General features: G+C 41.2%; 1 protein-coding gene across 1 annotated transcript in view; it reads right to left on the bottom strand.

Annotated features, from left to right (window-relative positions):
* Positions 1–1,638: 1,638 nt before the first annotated feature.
* Positions 1,639–16,101, bottom strand: part of MROH2B (maestro heat like repeat family member 2B) — a 54,315-nt gene continuing 39,852 nt past the window's right edge. Inside the window, exons 30-42 of the mRNA XM_016147943.2 lie at positions 14,362–14,514; positions 12,103–12,260; positions 11,427–11,553; positions 10,706–10,893; positions 9,508–9,648; positions 9,013–9,127; positions 8,233–8,379; positions 7,830–8,012; positions 4,195–4,350; positions 3,742–3,876; positions 3,246–3,348; positions 2,191–2,256; positions 1,639–1,777 (exon numbers count right to left, since the gene is read on the bottom strand). Of these exons, the coding sequence (XP_016003429.2) occupies positions 1,671–1,777; positions 2,191–2,256; positions 3,246–3,348; positions 3,742–3,876; positions 4,195–4,350; positions 7,830–8,012; positions 8,233–8,379; positions 9,013–9,127; positions 9,508–9,648; positions 10,706–10,893; positions 11,427–11,553; positions 12,103–12,260; positions 14,362–14,514 (1,779 nt within the window). The 3' untranslated portion in view covers positions 1,639–1,670. The remainder of the gene's footprint in view (positions 1,778–2,190; positions 2,257–3,245; positions 3,349–3,741; positions 3,877–4,194; positions 4,351–7,829; positions 8,013–8,232; positions 8,380–9,012; positions 9,128–9,507; positions 9,649–10,705; positions 10,894–11,426; positions 11,554–12,102; positions 12,261–14,361; positions 14,515–16,101) is intronic.

Below are 16,101 nucleotides of genomic sequence, written 5' to 3'. Positions count from 1 at the left end.
AATTCAGGAGTAGTGTAGCTTAGTGATTTCTGCTCAGGACTCTCATTAGATTGCACTAGGATTGTAAGGTTTAGCAAATAAAAATATGAGATGCTCGGTTTAATTTGAATTTTCGATAAACAATAAATAATTCTTTAGTATAAGTTTATCTCATGTAATAATAAGGATGTATTTTACTAAAAAAAATATTGTTTACCCAAAGTTAAAATTTAATTTGGCATCTGTATTTTATCTCATAATTCCAGTCAATGTGTTGGCTGAAACATAAATCATCTTAAGACTTTAACAGGAGTTCATGAATCCATTTACAAGATGGCTTATTAACATGCTTGGCAGTTAGCTCTGGTTGTTTGTAGGAGGCATCAGTTCTTGACCCTGGAACTCTTTTTTTGTGCTGCTTGAGTATCCTCATGACATTGCAGCTGGCTTCCCCCAGCGTGAGTGATTCCAAGTTAGTTCAATACCATTTCTGACCTTGGCCTGGAAGTTAAACTTTGTCGTTTTTGAAATATCGTGTTGATTGTGGAGGTCATTTCTATTTTTCTATTCATCGCAGGAAGGGACGACATGAATACCAGGAGGCAAGAATCACTGGGGACCACCTTGGAGGCTGGTTCCATCCTCTGAAATTTATACACAAATATCATAGAATATAAGCTCCATGAGGGTAGAATAAAACAATTTTTTTTTTCCTAATAGTTGTAGCCCTAGTGGCAATAATAGTGCCATAAATGAATAAATGAACTCTACCTAAAATCTCTGACCTAAAAGATTTCTTTGGTCCTTAGAATATTTTGTAGGAACAAAAGATGCTTCCCAATAAAGTCTGAAGATGAAGAGATCTGAATATAGGTAACAGGAATTTGTAAAGGGGTAATCAATTTAATATTATTAATGAATAATCATGATGATGGTGTTGTTAAATGAGTGCCAGGCTCTGTGTTAGAAATTTCTTTTTATGTATATAATTTCATGTATGTAACCTTTCATAAATGTATTGCGGTAAAAAGTAAAGAGCTATGATTTAGATGCTATGAAGAAGGTAAGCACATACACATAAACACATACACACACACGCACACATACATGGACATGCACACACACACAATTCAAAGGGAGGAATGCTCTGGGATAAAAACAGAGAGGAAACCATGACATTTAATAGGATGTCAGAAAGGGACTTGTGTAGAAAAGTACCTAGCCTGGTCTTGACATAAATTACAAATTGAGGAAGAACAGACAGGTTAAAGTTTATCATAAGATTGCTTATAAGAAAGAAAAGAATGTGGATAATAACTCAAAGCTAGCAAAAATATGAGAAGAAAGGGCTATGTGTGGAACATAGCAGTGGCCCTTTTCTTAATGGCAGCAGAATTGTTTGAAGTTTTATTTTTAGTACCTGCTGGGATTTGAGCTTCCCAAAATAGAGGGCTAACCTGTTCAAAGCCATGTGCTCGAATTGCAGGTTATCCCTCAAGTGAATTTGTAGGGTTTATTTTTTACTAGTAGAAGCCACCAGGCAGATCTTAAGAGAGGAAGAATATGCCACCACGTCAAGATCCCCATTCTAGGCACCATCTCTCTCCTTAGCATCCAGCAAGTTTGTGAGTTATGAGGATGAAGACAGGTGTCAGTTATAGAAAAAGCTTAGCAGTTTATTTCCTGATGGTTTACAGAAAAATGGTTGCCTCTTTACACTTTCTCAGGAGGGTCTGCAAAGCTGCTTCGGCTGCTCTCTGGACACTGATACAAGGGTCTTGCCGAAGCGTTTGGAGCCCTGAAATGGAAAGAACAGCAAAGTCCAGTGAGTGAGGAAAGCCAAGGCCCAAGCTGGGCAGCACTGTGAGGCTCCCCACTGAGGGTCAGCCCTAGGCAGGCTCAGGTCCCCACACTCACATTTTACCCTGATGGGTAGGATTGTAACATTGCCATAAGGGAAGAGAAGATTCTGACCTTGTAATCAATAGACAATTGGAAAATTGTAGTCTGTTTGGAATAATGCCCACAAAGGGTTGGAGTTCGAGCTCGCTTTATACTCTGGAGAATCTAGTGTCTAGGGAGCATCAAAGACAATAATGGGGGATTACTATTTTTTAATTTCTGGGTTGACGTGGAACTAGGAGCAGCATTAGTTACTCTTTCTTTAAGAATATATCAATATGCTCAGCAGAAACTAGGATTGGTACTCACGTGCAGTCAGTTGTTCTCTGTCTACTAACTCCATGTATTGGTTGGTCAGATTGAGAACAATGGCGTCTAAATTCAACAGGAGAAAAATGCTTTCATTATAGAGCAACAGGCCATGAAAAGTGGATCAGGTCAGACTCTGTACCTGATCAGAAGTTGAATGAGCAGACTATATGACTCTCCCTGCACCCCCAGGGTGATGTGAGTGTCATGGTTCTTGGGTCTTGAGTGCCACGTCTGGAAGAGGTCACTCACTCAATGTGTATTTGAACAAAGATCACAGAGTGTCCTACTGAGGGGTGTGCCAGTTGTCGTCAGGGTTTCAAACGTGTGTGAAATATGGACCCTGCATCCAAAAAGTTTATAGTGTAGTTGAGGGATCACAAACATGATCCAGTGAGGACTCCTCACTCTTAAAAGGGGCCTAGCTAGTGGACATATTCACTGAAGGCTTGATCATTTGGAACGGGCATCATGATAAGACCTAGAATTTCATAATTGAAGCATCCTCAGAGACTCACTTACTTTCCTCTTGAATTTTATAGATCAAGCAAAGGGGCAACACTGAGAAGTCAAGTGAATTGTCCAGAATTACACTAGCAACGCCAAGGTCTGCTGGGCCCCAAACTAATACACTTTCCACTTGTATCATATTGCTGCTGAAGCTCTTGGCTTGACCTGCGTTTAGAAGACTTATTATGCTTTGTGTTAAAGGATGATGCAAAGGAAAACATTTAGGAGCGGGGATGCAGGCTTGGAGCAAAAACTTGAGGAAAAGAAGGAGCGGCGACTTGGAACCAGAAGAAGCATAAAGGGCCCAGTACGGAGAATGGTCTGACGGTAGGAAAGTGAGTGTTGGAAAGTGAGAAGATGTTAAAAGTTTTCATTCACAAAAGAGAACAGCTTCCTCTGAGGGGAGATGTTGCAAGACATAATTTTTTTCCCTGTGTTTGGTCATACCAGTCAACCAGTGTTCACACTGGGTCGCTTCCAGTCAAAGCACAGCTAGGTGGCAAGGAGCAGACACACCTGAGCAAGGAATGTGGCTGCGCCCTCACCTGTGAGTTTGATGGCTGCACTCCTGATAATCTCCCAGCTGCTGCTGAAGAAAGGGAATGAGTGTGTGTGGAGGATCCACAGGATTTCCTGGTTTTTCTTGGCCTAGAAAAGATACGTGTTACAAAGAGGGCAATGGAGAGTGATCCTCTATGAAATTTAGCATCCTGTAGGCAAATCTAAACGCCATGAATTATTCTATTGGAAGATGTCTGATGGCTCTTCTGACCTAAATTTTATTAGAAAGGTACTGGGATTACGGGGCTAATAACATATGTATTTTAGGAATCTTGGAGAACAGATTCCAGTCAGGATTTGGGAGAAGAGCATAGGGTCATATGGCAGGATATAAGAATCACTGCTATCCTCCCAAGACAGTTCTGCATCTGGGCAGAGATCCCCTGCCATGTTGTTTGTCTTTCTAGGATTTGCTGAGAATCTTGTCTGCATTTTTTTTTTTTTTTTTTTTTTTTTAGGCAGCATTTACTACACACTCACCAGTTTTGCACAAAATTGCCTATAGAAATCCCTGGCTCTTGGTAGATCTTGACCATCAAGGAGATGATCTAGTACCCCATAGAGTTCCTGGAGGCCCAGAAAAGGAATGGAGACCATGAGGACATCACGGCAAGCCTAAAACACAAGAGTTTCCTGCGTCACAGTCCAAACTGCCGATTCCCGTCCAGAGGGGAAGAAGCGCTGACTAGTGTTGGGAAAGGAGCCCCAGAACTAAGTGATGTAAAGGGCTTTATAGTCAGCAATGGCATCTTTCCAGTTTCAAGGATGGAGAGCAAACTCAGGAAGACATGGCAAGAAAGAACCCAGGATTTCAGGTTCAGCTGAGAGTGGTGACTTCCGTTCTGGCTTGTAGTCCAGCCATGCCAGGTGTACTGGCACTTCTCAGCCACGGGGCGAGGAGGAGATGCAGGCGATTGTGCAAGGGCCACTTACAGTTCCAACTTTGGGATTGGGATCCCAGAGGTGGAGAAGGAATGAAATCATGCTCTTTTTAATTTCTTCAGCAAAAAAAATCTTCCACCTTCTTCCTGTTAGGGATGCCAGATTCTCAAATAAGAAGATGGCAGTCAGTCTCACATCATCCTGCTCCTGTGGCAACAGATGCGTGATGTGGGTGAGTCTCCTTTTCAGATCGTTTCCAGCCAGCGCCGTGCCCCCCCCCCCCCCGTTCCCAACCTGGTTGGCCCAACTTCAACCAAGGAAGGCTGGAACCCAAATACTGGTGCACTCCAGCCACAGCCCTTCTGTGACCCAAGAATACTCTCCCTTTCCCAGCAGCTCTTACCCACACTATGCAAGTTTGAATGATTGTGGGTCCAGGGTTTAAGTGATACCAGAGAACTGGAGTCTTGGTTTCTGCCTTTGAGTAGCTAATGGGGAAAGGTGACCACAAGAATGATAAACAGAGAGTGCTGGCAGTAGAAAGTGGAGGAGGATTCTTGCTTCTTTTGTATTTACACAAATTAGCCTGATTGCACCATTAACTTTGAGTTATGGGGCCTCTAATCTAAATTGTCCAAGGCCTAGGACTCTTCTCCAAGATCCTAAATACTTTCTAAAGGGATCACAGGGAGTTCAGAAATTTGGGCTTTGAGATTCAGAGAGAGAGGATCAACAAACAAGTGCTTAGCCCTATTCTTGCGTATGTGTAAGTTCTGGAACTTCCTTGCTTGTTGTCCTGGATGGTACACAATGAACCAAAGGGTAAGGTAGTGGAGAAATACAGCCTTCTGCTGTCTCAGATACTTTGTTAATATGGTTCAGAGTTCTAACAAACTCTGATGAATTTTCTTTTTTTTTTTTTTCAGGTCTAATTTAAAATACTGGTTTAAAATGCTATACAAAGGCAGAAGGATAAAGGGAAAATTTATTCTGAGCATCATAATATTATTTAGATTAGAAATAAACAAGGGCCAACAAAGGAGAAGATAAAGTAGTTAATTGTGATGGCAAAATTAAATGTATAAGAAGTAGGCATATAAACAAAAATGTCATGAACAAGGAAGTTAATAAGATCTTCTAAAAAAATTAAAATGGCTTTTTGGGAAAAAGCCAGAAAAATTAAATAAATACATGAGTCGTGACTTCATATGATAGAAATGGAAGTAGAAACATTCTTTAAAAATATTGAGAATGAGGTCAGGATATATTTTTTAAAAGGTATCTTTTTAGAAAAAGAAAGCAAACTAGTAACAAAGTACTCAAAAGGTACAGAGCTCCTTACTTAAAAATAATCTTTTGAATTTTCCAAAATCGATGACCTAATGATAGGTTAAGGAAGAATCAACCAATTACTGGGATGATGGAAAAGCAGAAGAGAGAAGTGGTGAAAATGTTTGAGTGCTGGGAGAGACATTAGAGTTTAATGTCCTTGTTTTGAGTTGAGAAAATGGAGTCACAGAGAGCAAAGTGCTCAGGGCGATGGAGTGGGACATAGTATCAAACAGGGCCTGGAGCAAGGGGTGGCCGCCATGTTTTCTCTTTTACCATTTCACTGAAGTGTTGCCATATTTTGAGGATCCCAAAGAGGTACTTAAATATTGAGAAAAAGGTGGAGGAGGGAATTTGGAGATTATGAATTCTATGCTTAATCTATAGAAAACTACAGGGTTTTCATAAAGTATAGTTAAATATATTTGCAGAAAGAGCATTACTGGAAAATAAGTAGCATGTCATTGCTAAGACCCAAGTTTATCAAACTCTACTTTTATGCAAATGTGATGGAATCGATACCTATTAGATATGAGAAAGGCCTAATCCAACAACCAGCAAGACTTCAGATTCTTTTCTTCTGCAGTAAGACTGAGAAACATTATCTCGACCACAAGGTGGACCTGTGGTTGTTAGAAGCTGAGATCCAAGTGAATTATTATCACAGTATCAACAACAACCCAGGAAAACCTAACAAACAGATGGGGCTCCCTCTTATCTGTGTAATGAAAAAGAAAACAACATTTGTTACTTTACAGAAGACAGTAAATGAAGTGGGAGCCAAGTAAACATTTTTGAGGACATAATGAGAATAAAAAGTAATATTGATACACTGAAGAAAGTAGCTGCAAACAAGTAAAAAGCTGCTTTCAAAGGCCAGGTTTAGGTTAGCATGAGAACACAGGGCATCTGAAAAATATGAAAATGGAGAATAATTGACTGTGGGCATATATTGCAGATTAAAGTCCAGAGGCCTGTATGGGCAATCAACTGCCAAAGAGTCAGGAAAAAAGGGTAAGATTTAAAAAAAAAAAAAAAAAAAAGGAGTAAATGAATAGGAAAAGTGGACCTGAGAGATTTTTCTTTAGATTCTATTTACTACTTCTTAAGCCTCATTTAGAGATACAACACAGTCATTGGCTTGTAAAATACTTAAAGAGCTGAAAAATTAGGTTTACGATGAATAATGAAGGAAAGGGAGACTTTCCAGTCTGGAGACTAGAGGTAAATAGGTAATTTAATAAAGCCTTACTGTTTCGGAAGGATGCACTGGGGGAGACAACTAGTTTTCCATCTCCTCTGACAATACAACGTGTGTGACAAAACAGGTTCGATCACACACACACACAAGATTTAAGTTAGATGTGAGGTAGGTTTTTACACTGATGACAAAAATAAATACACTTTAGTTTCCCAGAAATTATAAAGGAAAATGACCTTCCCTTACCCAGGACCCCTGCTGATATTTTTTGAGATTAAGGCTGTGGACCTAGATCCGGGGGTTGATGAACTTTTACCCTAAAAAAAGTCAGACAGTAAATAATCTAGACTTTGTGGGCCATCTGGTTTCTGCAACAACTGATCGGCTCTGCAGATGAAGTGTGAAAGCAGCCACAGACAATATGCAATCAATGAGCGTGGCTGTTTTCCAATGAAACTTAATTTATAAAAAGATGCCCTGGGCTGGCTTTGGCCCAGGAGCAGTAGTTTATACTGACTCCTGGATGAAATGAGCCACACAAACACGTTGTGTCTTTGAATCTTGGATGTGGAAATGATAGTGTTGGAGGTGGAGTGTCTTGACTTGGGCCCTAGTCCTGTATTGAGCACCGTCGTAATTTGTGTTCCCCCCAAAACAAACTTTGAGATGAGGCTTTAGGTGAAAGTAGGTTATGTGGGAGGTGAGTCCAGGAAGCATGATGAGGAGTGTGAATAAGATAGGGGTGAGAGGAAAGCTGCAAAAGGGGATATTAATGAGTATGTGTGTTACCCAGGTGGGAAGATGGAGCTTAATATTTCTACAGGGTGAGGACACTGGAGAGTTTGCTACAAACTATTTATCATTTGAGCGTTCTTCCCCATCAAGTCTGGCTCACCTTGTTCAGATCAATTATAATTCCCAGGCCAGAGAGTACCCTTAGACAGAGAGACACAGAAGGCAACATCTTGCACAGGAACTCTTTGTTGGCCTCTGTGCAGGTGACCTCTGTGGCAGGTGACCTCTGTGGCAGGTGACCTCTGATGCAGGCTGAGAATTATGGGTAGGACAGCAATATAGTCTGCTACAAGCACTGCATCTGGACCTCTTCCTGTTCGCTCACGTATGGGGAGAGAAAACCCCTGACAAGCTCACTTACATCTTCAAAGAAGGTTCTCGTTTGCAGTACAATTTCTTTGAAATAGAAGCTCACATCTCGATCTGTGAGCAGCTCCAAGATCTTTTTTAGAGACTTCAGGCTTTCACAGACAACATCGGTGCGGGCCAGGTGATACAGACCTCTAATGATGGATTCCAATATTATCTGCTTATGCTTCTTCACCTGTTTTGAAATAAGGTTTCTTAATCTCAAATATTGTTCTATGTGTATCTGGAACAGGGTAGGAGACCTCAGACAAAGGGATTGAAATTGTGTTAGGGCCACACGTACTTTAACTCAAGAGCCATTGCTTCAATTTATTTGGATTTCCACTTAATCTCTGCAGCAATAAAGTGTGGGTTAGTAAATAAATATTTCAAACTCTACTTAAAATTCCTTTTACCTTGTGAGGGGCTCCAGAAGCTGCATTACCAAGCCCTCGGATGGCCATTTGCCTCAAAATGGAATTGGAGTCCCAGGCACTCTGATCCATCAAGATCAGCACTTCGCGTAGGTTCCCGTGCTTCCAAAGGATCGGCTCCTTCATGAGCTGAAATCGACACACTCCTCACCTTTAGATAAGGGGTGGCTTCCCTTCAGGAGAGTGCCAAAGGCGGCATAACTAAAATAAAGAATGGGGCCCAGATGCTAGTGGTGAGGAGGGGGAAGAAGCCCTCTGGGGAAGGAGCAGGTCTTGCAGAAACTGAGCTCTAGCTGTCAGCATCCCGCAGGTCAAGGTTATGTGGTGGTGAGAACAGAATACCCAGTTAAGAAGATCATCATCTAGTCTAAGCAGAAAAATGTGGCAGGGAAAACAGGAGTGACTGCCAATGCTCCTTCTTGGATCACCTGCCATTGCCTTTATCCCACGTGTGAAGGGACAGTAACACGCTCGTTGGTTACTTTTTGTTTTGTCCCTCTCATGTTTATTCTCCACCCTTCTCTCTCCTAGGAGGTTGACTTCTGCAGACCAGAGGGAAGGAACAGGTGGAGGGTGGGTTCTTTTTCTTTTTTCACTCCCTGCCCAGGGACCACGTCTCCGGCAGTAGCTGGATCTCTCCACTACCAAAACTCCCCTTGAAGGTCCCTCTTCTGCAATTCCAGCTCTTACTGAACACCTGACCCTGAGAGAGATGCCCCCAGGGGACGCAGCGAGCTTGCTGTCCTGGCTGCTCTCCCTTGCCTCAGAGAAGAAGGCCGTGCCGGTTATTCGATAGTTCTCCGAGGAGGAGGTGAGAGATGAGAATAGGTGCTCCATGATGTCCAGTATGACTCCATGTTGCCACACTGCCATGCTCCTAGAAAACACCAGACTCCAGTTGTAGCAGAGACAATGGAGGACATATTAGTCCATTTCTCTATCAGGAAAACCAGTTCTCTTAAAAGGAATGTTCGAGCAAAGAGCACGAAGGCTTAAACTTTATATTTGGCTACCGAATGCTCAATTTCAGTGTAGTTTGCCTAAATCTAGTAACTTTATCACTATATTTTGAGGGGGTGGTGAGTTTTGAGCTGACCCAACCATTTCTTCCCAACCCCCTTTGCTCTTTGTTCCCTGTTTCTTCTCCTTGACTATAAGTCCTTGGTGGATTTGTTGCCCTCATTTAATTTGCCTGCATTGCATTTTCACTCTGTTTTAATTTTCTTTGTATCCAGTTCTAGAATATCTGCACAGTACCTGGCCAGCGCACATACTCCTATGTGGTGGGTACTGGAGTTGTTGAGTAGTGCCCATAAGTTGTCTCCCTCATCAGATTCTTTGGCAAGGCCTTCTCTCATGGCTTGGGCCTGCACACACTTCAGAGTTGTGGTTGAGAGCCTGAAGGAGACAGTCGCCATCACAAAGTCAGTGGACCCCATAGAGGGAATGGTGAATTCCCAAGTTCCCTCTTCCTGATTCTCGCCATGTTCCCTCACTCCTGGATTAAGGGATGCTGTGCAAAGAAAACGCAGGCAACCTGACCTCATACTTTAGTTTTGGGGTCAAAGGGGACATCGAAATCATTTGAGCTGGTAAATAATGTTACAAAATCTTGTCAATCTCTCATGAGAAAATAAAGCCCTAAGGATGAAAAGAGCAAAAAAATATATTTCCCTAATTCTGAAACAGCACCTCAGAAATCAGGATGCACCTCACGACAGGTAGTGTGTTACAGCTGTTGGCCAGTAGTTGTGATGTAGTCGCTATTGCCCTGTGAATGTACATATACGTGTGTGGATTTAGCTATGGCTCTTTATACTGTTGTCATTTTAGTAAAGTTACATGTATTATTGAAACTACATGTATTGTACCTGACTACTGCCTGAACTGTCTTTTGAAAAGTTGATTTGATGTTGGATTGAAAAGTTATGCAGAGTGCAGGGAAACGGAGCAATGTGATATTGGATAAAAATGTATGCCTAATAATTCTAAAACAGCTCTTTGGATAATATAAAATAAAAATTTTAATGTAAAAGAAAGCATTATTTCATGGCTTAATTAGAAATCTTTTTTTTTCTTTCTTAATGGTGCATAAAATAAGATCGCTTCCTGCAATTGGCAAAGTCTTAGAATTGATGAAATATGGTATTTATTTTAATTTTCTTCTTGACTATTATAGAATTCCAGCTTCCCCTGAAAGGTCTCAATGAAAGAAAACAAAACAAATAGAGTGGGCCTTACAGAGGAGAAGAAATACCTGCTTATTTATTATGTGACCATTCTGGGCTATTACACTGGGTATTGTCTCAGGGAATCATTGCTCCAAGGCTAAAGAATGGTGCGGCTTTGTTTCTTCACGGGTAATTGAAGCCATGACAGAAGGTGCAGCCCTTGACTTCCACAGTCCTTCCCTTAGCCTGGGATCAGGACAGCTCCGGAAGGCCCTCCCGTTTACCTGCAGGGGTCTGCCATCTGCTGCCTTTCTCCCTTCTGCATCACCCGCCGCCTGTGGCTCAAGCCAGAAGTGGGCATCTTCTGGCCCAGTGTGCAGCTGATCAGCTTCAGGAGAAGAGTGAACAGCTCCGGGTACAAGCCTGTGACAGGGATGCCTGTTGATAGCACTTCATGGATAGCACAGGCCACCTGAGGGGAGAAAGGACCTGCGGTCAGGCAGGCTCCCTCCCTCCAAGGACGTCTTCTCAGTGGGCTGATCTCCAAGTTTGTTTTCTCCCCAGATGATTGCTTTCCAAGTTGACCATGCTCATGGTAAAAACATAGAAAAGGGAGAGTTTATTTTTCTGGAAACTTCTCAACTTAGACTGTCAGTCTCAGGCCTACCATGTTGGGTGACTTCAAACTCCAAGGGGCACCAGTCAGGTAAAGTAAAATCTTTTCCAGCACTGGGGTCTTTCAAGAAAAAAGGTAGTTTGGATATCTTGAAGACTAATTTGGAAATACAGATACACAGATTTTCTTTGTGCTGATGAGAAATTTCCTTTTAAAAATAGTCAGCCACAGACAAAATTATTGCCATCTTTGTCTATTATGAAGTGGAGCTGATTTAAAATCAGGGCATGAGAGGGGAAGTGTGATTAATACTATATCACCAAGTCCCAGGTGGGAACAATCACGGCGCGGGGCACAATTTCAGGCATGTGACGGGTTGTCCAACTCACTGCAATTGCATCCATGCCAGCCAGGTCTTCTTCTAGCCCGTTCTCCAGTTTGTCTATTAAGGCTCGCAAGATTTTATTGCTGGAGGCTGGGTTCTCCGCCAAAGCCTTCCACAATGTCTTTGTGTCCCTAGGGTGGCAAGGCAGGAAGCCGATAAGGGACAACTCCTTGGATTTTGAGCTTTTCCATCTGACTCACTCTAAAACCACATTATGACTAATTAGAATTTCAAGGACAGATGGACATGGTAACATGCCTGTGAATAATAAGGATGTTTTATTTAACAATCCAGACTTCTGGCCTTGGGTTACTAAGGTTTGTTAATGTCCATCAAGACATAAACCTGTCAAATAGGTGTATAATTAGGCAACCAGAAAGAGGAGAATTATTTCTATGGTATATTAAAAAAAACTCATTATTGTTCAATGGGCATATATCTATACATGCATGCATGTATACATATGTACGTAAGTACATACATACATACATACATACATACATACATATATAAGTAAACAATTGAAAAATATTGTGATTCAGACACCAATTTCTAAATTATTATTCAGGTGAGATACAGTCAACTCTTATTTGCTATCTTTCTCTCAAACAATAATCCTTCCCCGACACCTTGCAGAGTGGTCTTCCCTGAGAGAAGGGACCAGTTCGGTTAGAATCTACCTGTCAAAGGGCAGAGCCTTCTGTAACAAGTTGGTAACAACTGGATCCATGTGAAAGCTGGCTATCTGGGAGATGGCTTCTAGCATAAACTGAAAACTTTCTTCCTTTTGTCTGAGGACAGGCATGTGATAGTAAATTATGCTCAAGACCTCCAACAGCTAAAAAAAAAAAATCAAAATCAAACATTAAGTTGCCATATTCTCTTCACGTAAAAGGCGTGGGGCAAGTATGGTTAGCATATTGTGTGCGGGTGATTGATGAATTATAAAAAAGTGTTAAATAACCAATTCTACACATGGCCAACATCTTATACAGGAGAATTATTGATGAACTGGGTATTTATTCTTAAGTAAATGTAGTAGATATTTAGTGAAAGGCTGCATTATGCTGGATATTGTGTTAGGCACTGAGGGAAACTTACCCAAAATGAATAAGATGTAGCCTATCTCAAAAGAAATGGGTGGACTAATAAAGAATATTGGCCATGTCCTCAAGGGCCTGTGCTCTCGACAGTTTCTGGGAAATGGTATACAAGAGGCACACAGGACTGACAAGAATCCAGAAATAACTGAGATCACTTTGGTGGGACATCTAGTCCGGGTCTTAAAATATATATAGCAACTTCAGAAGACAAGGTGGAGATGATGGGAAAGACAACCTTATCTGAAAGAACAGAGGTAAAGAAATAAAATTTAAAAAAAAAAACCATGAGACTAGCTGGAGCTCAGAGGATTTTTAGAGCTGTGAAACTATTTTGCATAATACAACAATGTTGATACATGTCATTATACATTCCTCAACACCAAGAGTGAACCCTAATGTAAACTATATTATGTGTCAATGTAGGTCCATGAATTTTAACAAATGTACCTTGGTGGTGCAGGATGTCAATAGTAGAGGAAGATGTGAGTGTGTGAGGACGGGAGGTATATGGGAACTCTACCTTCTGCTTAATTTTGCTGTGAGCCTAAAATGGCTGTGAAAAATAAAATCTATATAAAAAAATAGCATGAGAGCATGGGCACAAGCAAATGTAGAAAAGGTTTCTGGAATTGGAGAATGGTCCAGTTTGGGGCACAGAAGAACAAGGGTGATGAAGGGAAGATAATTTAATAGAAAAGATGAAGCTAGATCTCAAAGTGGACTGAAGCCCACCTTTCTGAATTTGGATGTTAATCTATGGCTAGCGTGGAGGAATAGTGTACCTTTGTATCTTTGACATAGAGAAGGGCATGTCTCTAAGCGAAAGTAACTTTGCTTCCAGCAGATGTTTCTCTTGCTTATTTTGGATAGACATTTTTAATTAAGCTTAACATGATTGCTACTCATTTCAGTGATTCTTGGAGAGCATGTAAGTTCCTTTCGTAAGACTTTACCTACTGTGTAACTCCCTTTTATGCCAAACACACAAATATGTGAACATTTTACATTTATTAACCTTTGATGCTCCCATGCCTAGCCCAGTGTCTGCCAATTGTATGTACTAAACAAATGTTTTTTTTTTTTTTAACTGATTGGAAAGTAATTAGCACAAAGGTCATTTCTAAAATTCATATTTTGGAGAATAATTTAGGGTGGCTGACTCTGAGCTGTGGGGACCTTGATAACTTCTTTCTCCTACTCTCCTTGAGATATCTTCATTGAGTTAAAGATTCTTTTCCTTCTTATTAACCTTTGTCTTGTTTATATTCTGTTTCTGACTTTAAGAGAGAGAGAGTAGAGCATCTTCGTTTGGAACTCTTAACCAAGCTTCCTTAATTTAAATGCTCTTCCTCTGCTTCCCTCTCCAATTGGGAGGAAGGATTGAGAACTTGACTCTCAGTCACTTCCCCAGAAAAAAATTCTGAGGTACACAGAAGAGCAGCCTGCAGAGTGGCAGCGGGGTTAGAAACTCTACTGGCCATAAATGGCCATCTCAAAGGCATTTACATGATCACTTGTCCTCGTAGAACTAACAGCTCAGTCTCTCAGAATCCAAATGCCCTTGGTTTAGAGCTGCTTCTTCTGGCCAGCAAGTGACAGTTTGGAAAATTTTATGGTCACAGACCAGAAGGGCAATTAAGATAGCTTGAGAGAGACACTCGACATGAGGCTGGGTGTTAATCTATGACTTGGGGCTCTGCTGGGGCCGCTCAAGGGTGTGTATTCTCTTGCCTATTGCCCATCAGAGGACAGAGTGAGAAGTGGTGACTGTCTTCTCATTTGGCATTTCATAAGTGTTAGAATTCTGCTCAGCTGTCGAACTGGTTGTCAGGTCACCTGATCTTCCAAAGCAGCTCCCTGTTCCTTCAGGATAGCAATCATCCATATGCCACAGGCTGTAACACATGGAGGGTTGAGGGTCTCCAGACCATCCAGGGTTTCCTCCAGGAACATGATGATTTCTTCGTTTGGGATGAGTTTACTAACAATCTGAGAACGTGCCAGAAAAACTCATGTTATCAACCACCTCACTTCATATCTGGACACCTACAAAATGCTGTTACTCTTTGTGTCAAGATACCAGAGACCAGTGGGCTTGCCAGATAGTGAGTATATGACTGGAGCCATAGAAACTAGAGGAAGTACTAAAATAGGACAGACACATGACCCTTTAACTCTAAGCAAACTTTTCCTGGAGTTGCTTTTTTATCGTTTCATATTTCAGGAATCCTAGGCATGCTGAGGCAATTTCCTGTCCAAACTAAGGTTACAGTATACTCCATAAAGGAAAACTAATGCATAATATTTATATAGTAATTTATAGATTGCAAAGTACTTTATGCACATTTCTTATAACATAGAAATAAGTCTTGCATCTGCCAAAAAATAGCTAAGGCTTGAGAATTCAGGAAAATCTATCACCATGTACTAAATGCTATGCTAAATACTGGTGCCTCAGTTTCCATACAGAGTATGAATTATCATCAGCTCTGTCTTTTGTTCTCCCATGTTTCAATATTAAGAGTAGTCGATAAAAGGTCAAGAGAATAAGAACTTTGCAATTTTTGTTTCTACATGCAAGAACTATATGTTTGGTTGATAGCAGTGTGTATCATGCATGTGCAGGTGTGTGTGTGCATGTATGTGTGTGTGTACATGTTCATAAAAAGGCAGACAGAGAGGTGAAAAGTTAGCAGTTTGAATGAATTCCAGGAGCATTATCAGGGACTTTAACTTAGCAAGGTGGTCATGATTAAGAGTTTGTAGGTATGAAAACATTCCTATTGACAACTGACTTTCCCTGTATTAAATGGCCTCATGATTGATACTTGGTAAAAACCATTCTTGAGAGGAAATGAGTTCTTTTTCAGGAGCAGTCGCATGTCCCAGACAGTTTGTAGTTATCATGGTTCCAGGATCAAAGGACTAGACTAGCCTGTCTGTTTTATGTAACACTGACCGCCTGCCTGGGGTACAAACTCAATGGCCATCTGTCTTCTTTTTCTTTCTTTCATCTTTTTTTTTTTTTAAGTCACACTGGGGTAGATGTTCGTTTGGGAAGAAAGGAAGAAAAAAACCTCATGTTTTCGACTACCTGTCATGTGTCAGGCACTTTCTTAGGCGTTCGGCATGTGTTCCCTCCAGATTCCCAACTTGCTTCTCTCCCATATTCTGATCACTTTCTCATTGTCACTGCTGTTACCACCTTAGTCTAAGTCACATAACCTCATATCTGGATTTTTGTAGTTTCCTCCAAACTGGGCTCACTAATTTCACTCTTGCCAGCCTCTATTCTAATCTAAAAACAGCAACCAGATAATCATTTAGAAATATAGGATGGTTCTCCTTGCAGAATCATCACTAGCCCATAAGGGGTTTTTACAAATTAGGAAAAGGTGTTCTGCCCTCAAGATAGTTCACTTCTCATAATAACTGATTTTGTTGGGCCCTCTACTGCCAACTGTGGATAGCTGCCACAACACACACAAATCTGCAGTGTCTACTTTAGGAACGAGGCCACCTCACAGAAGGGGGGCCCTTGTATATGTCACAGTTGGCACAATTGTACATAGTGGC

Source organism: Rousettus aegyptiacus, unplaced genomic scaffold (genome assembly GCF_014176215.1).
Source record: "Rousettus aegyptiacus isolate mRouAeg1 unplaced genomic scaffold, mRouAeg1.p scaffold_m13_p_8, whole genome shotgun sequence".
NCBI lineage: Eukaryota > Metazoa > Chordata > Mammalia > Chiroptera > Pteropodidae > Rousettus > Rousettus aegyptiacus.
This window is presented reverse-complemented; position numbering and strand designations above follow the sequence as displayed.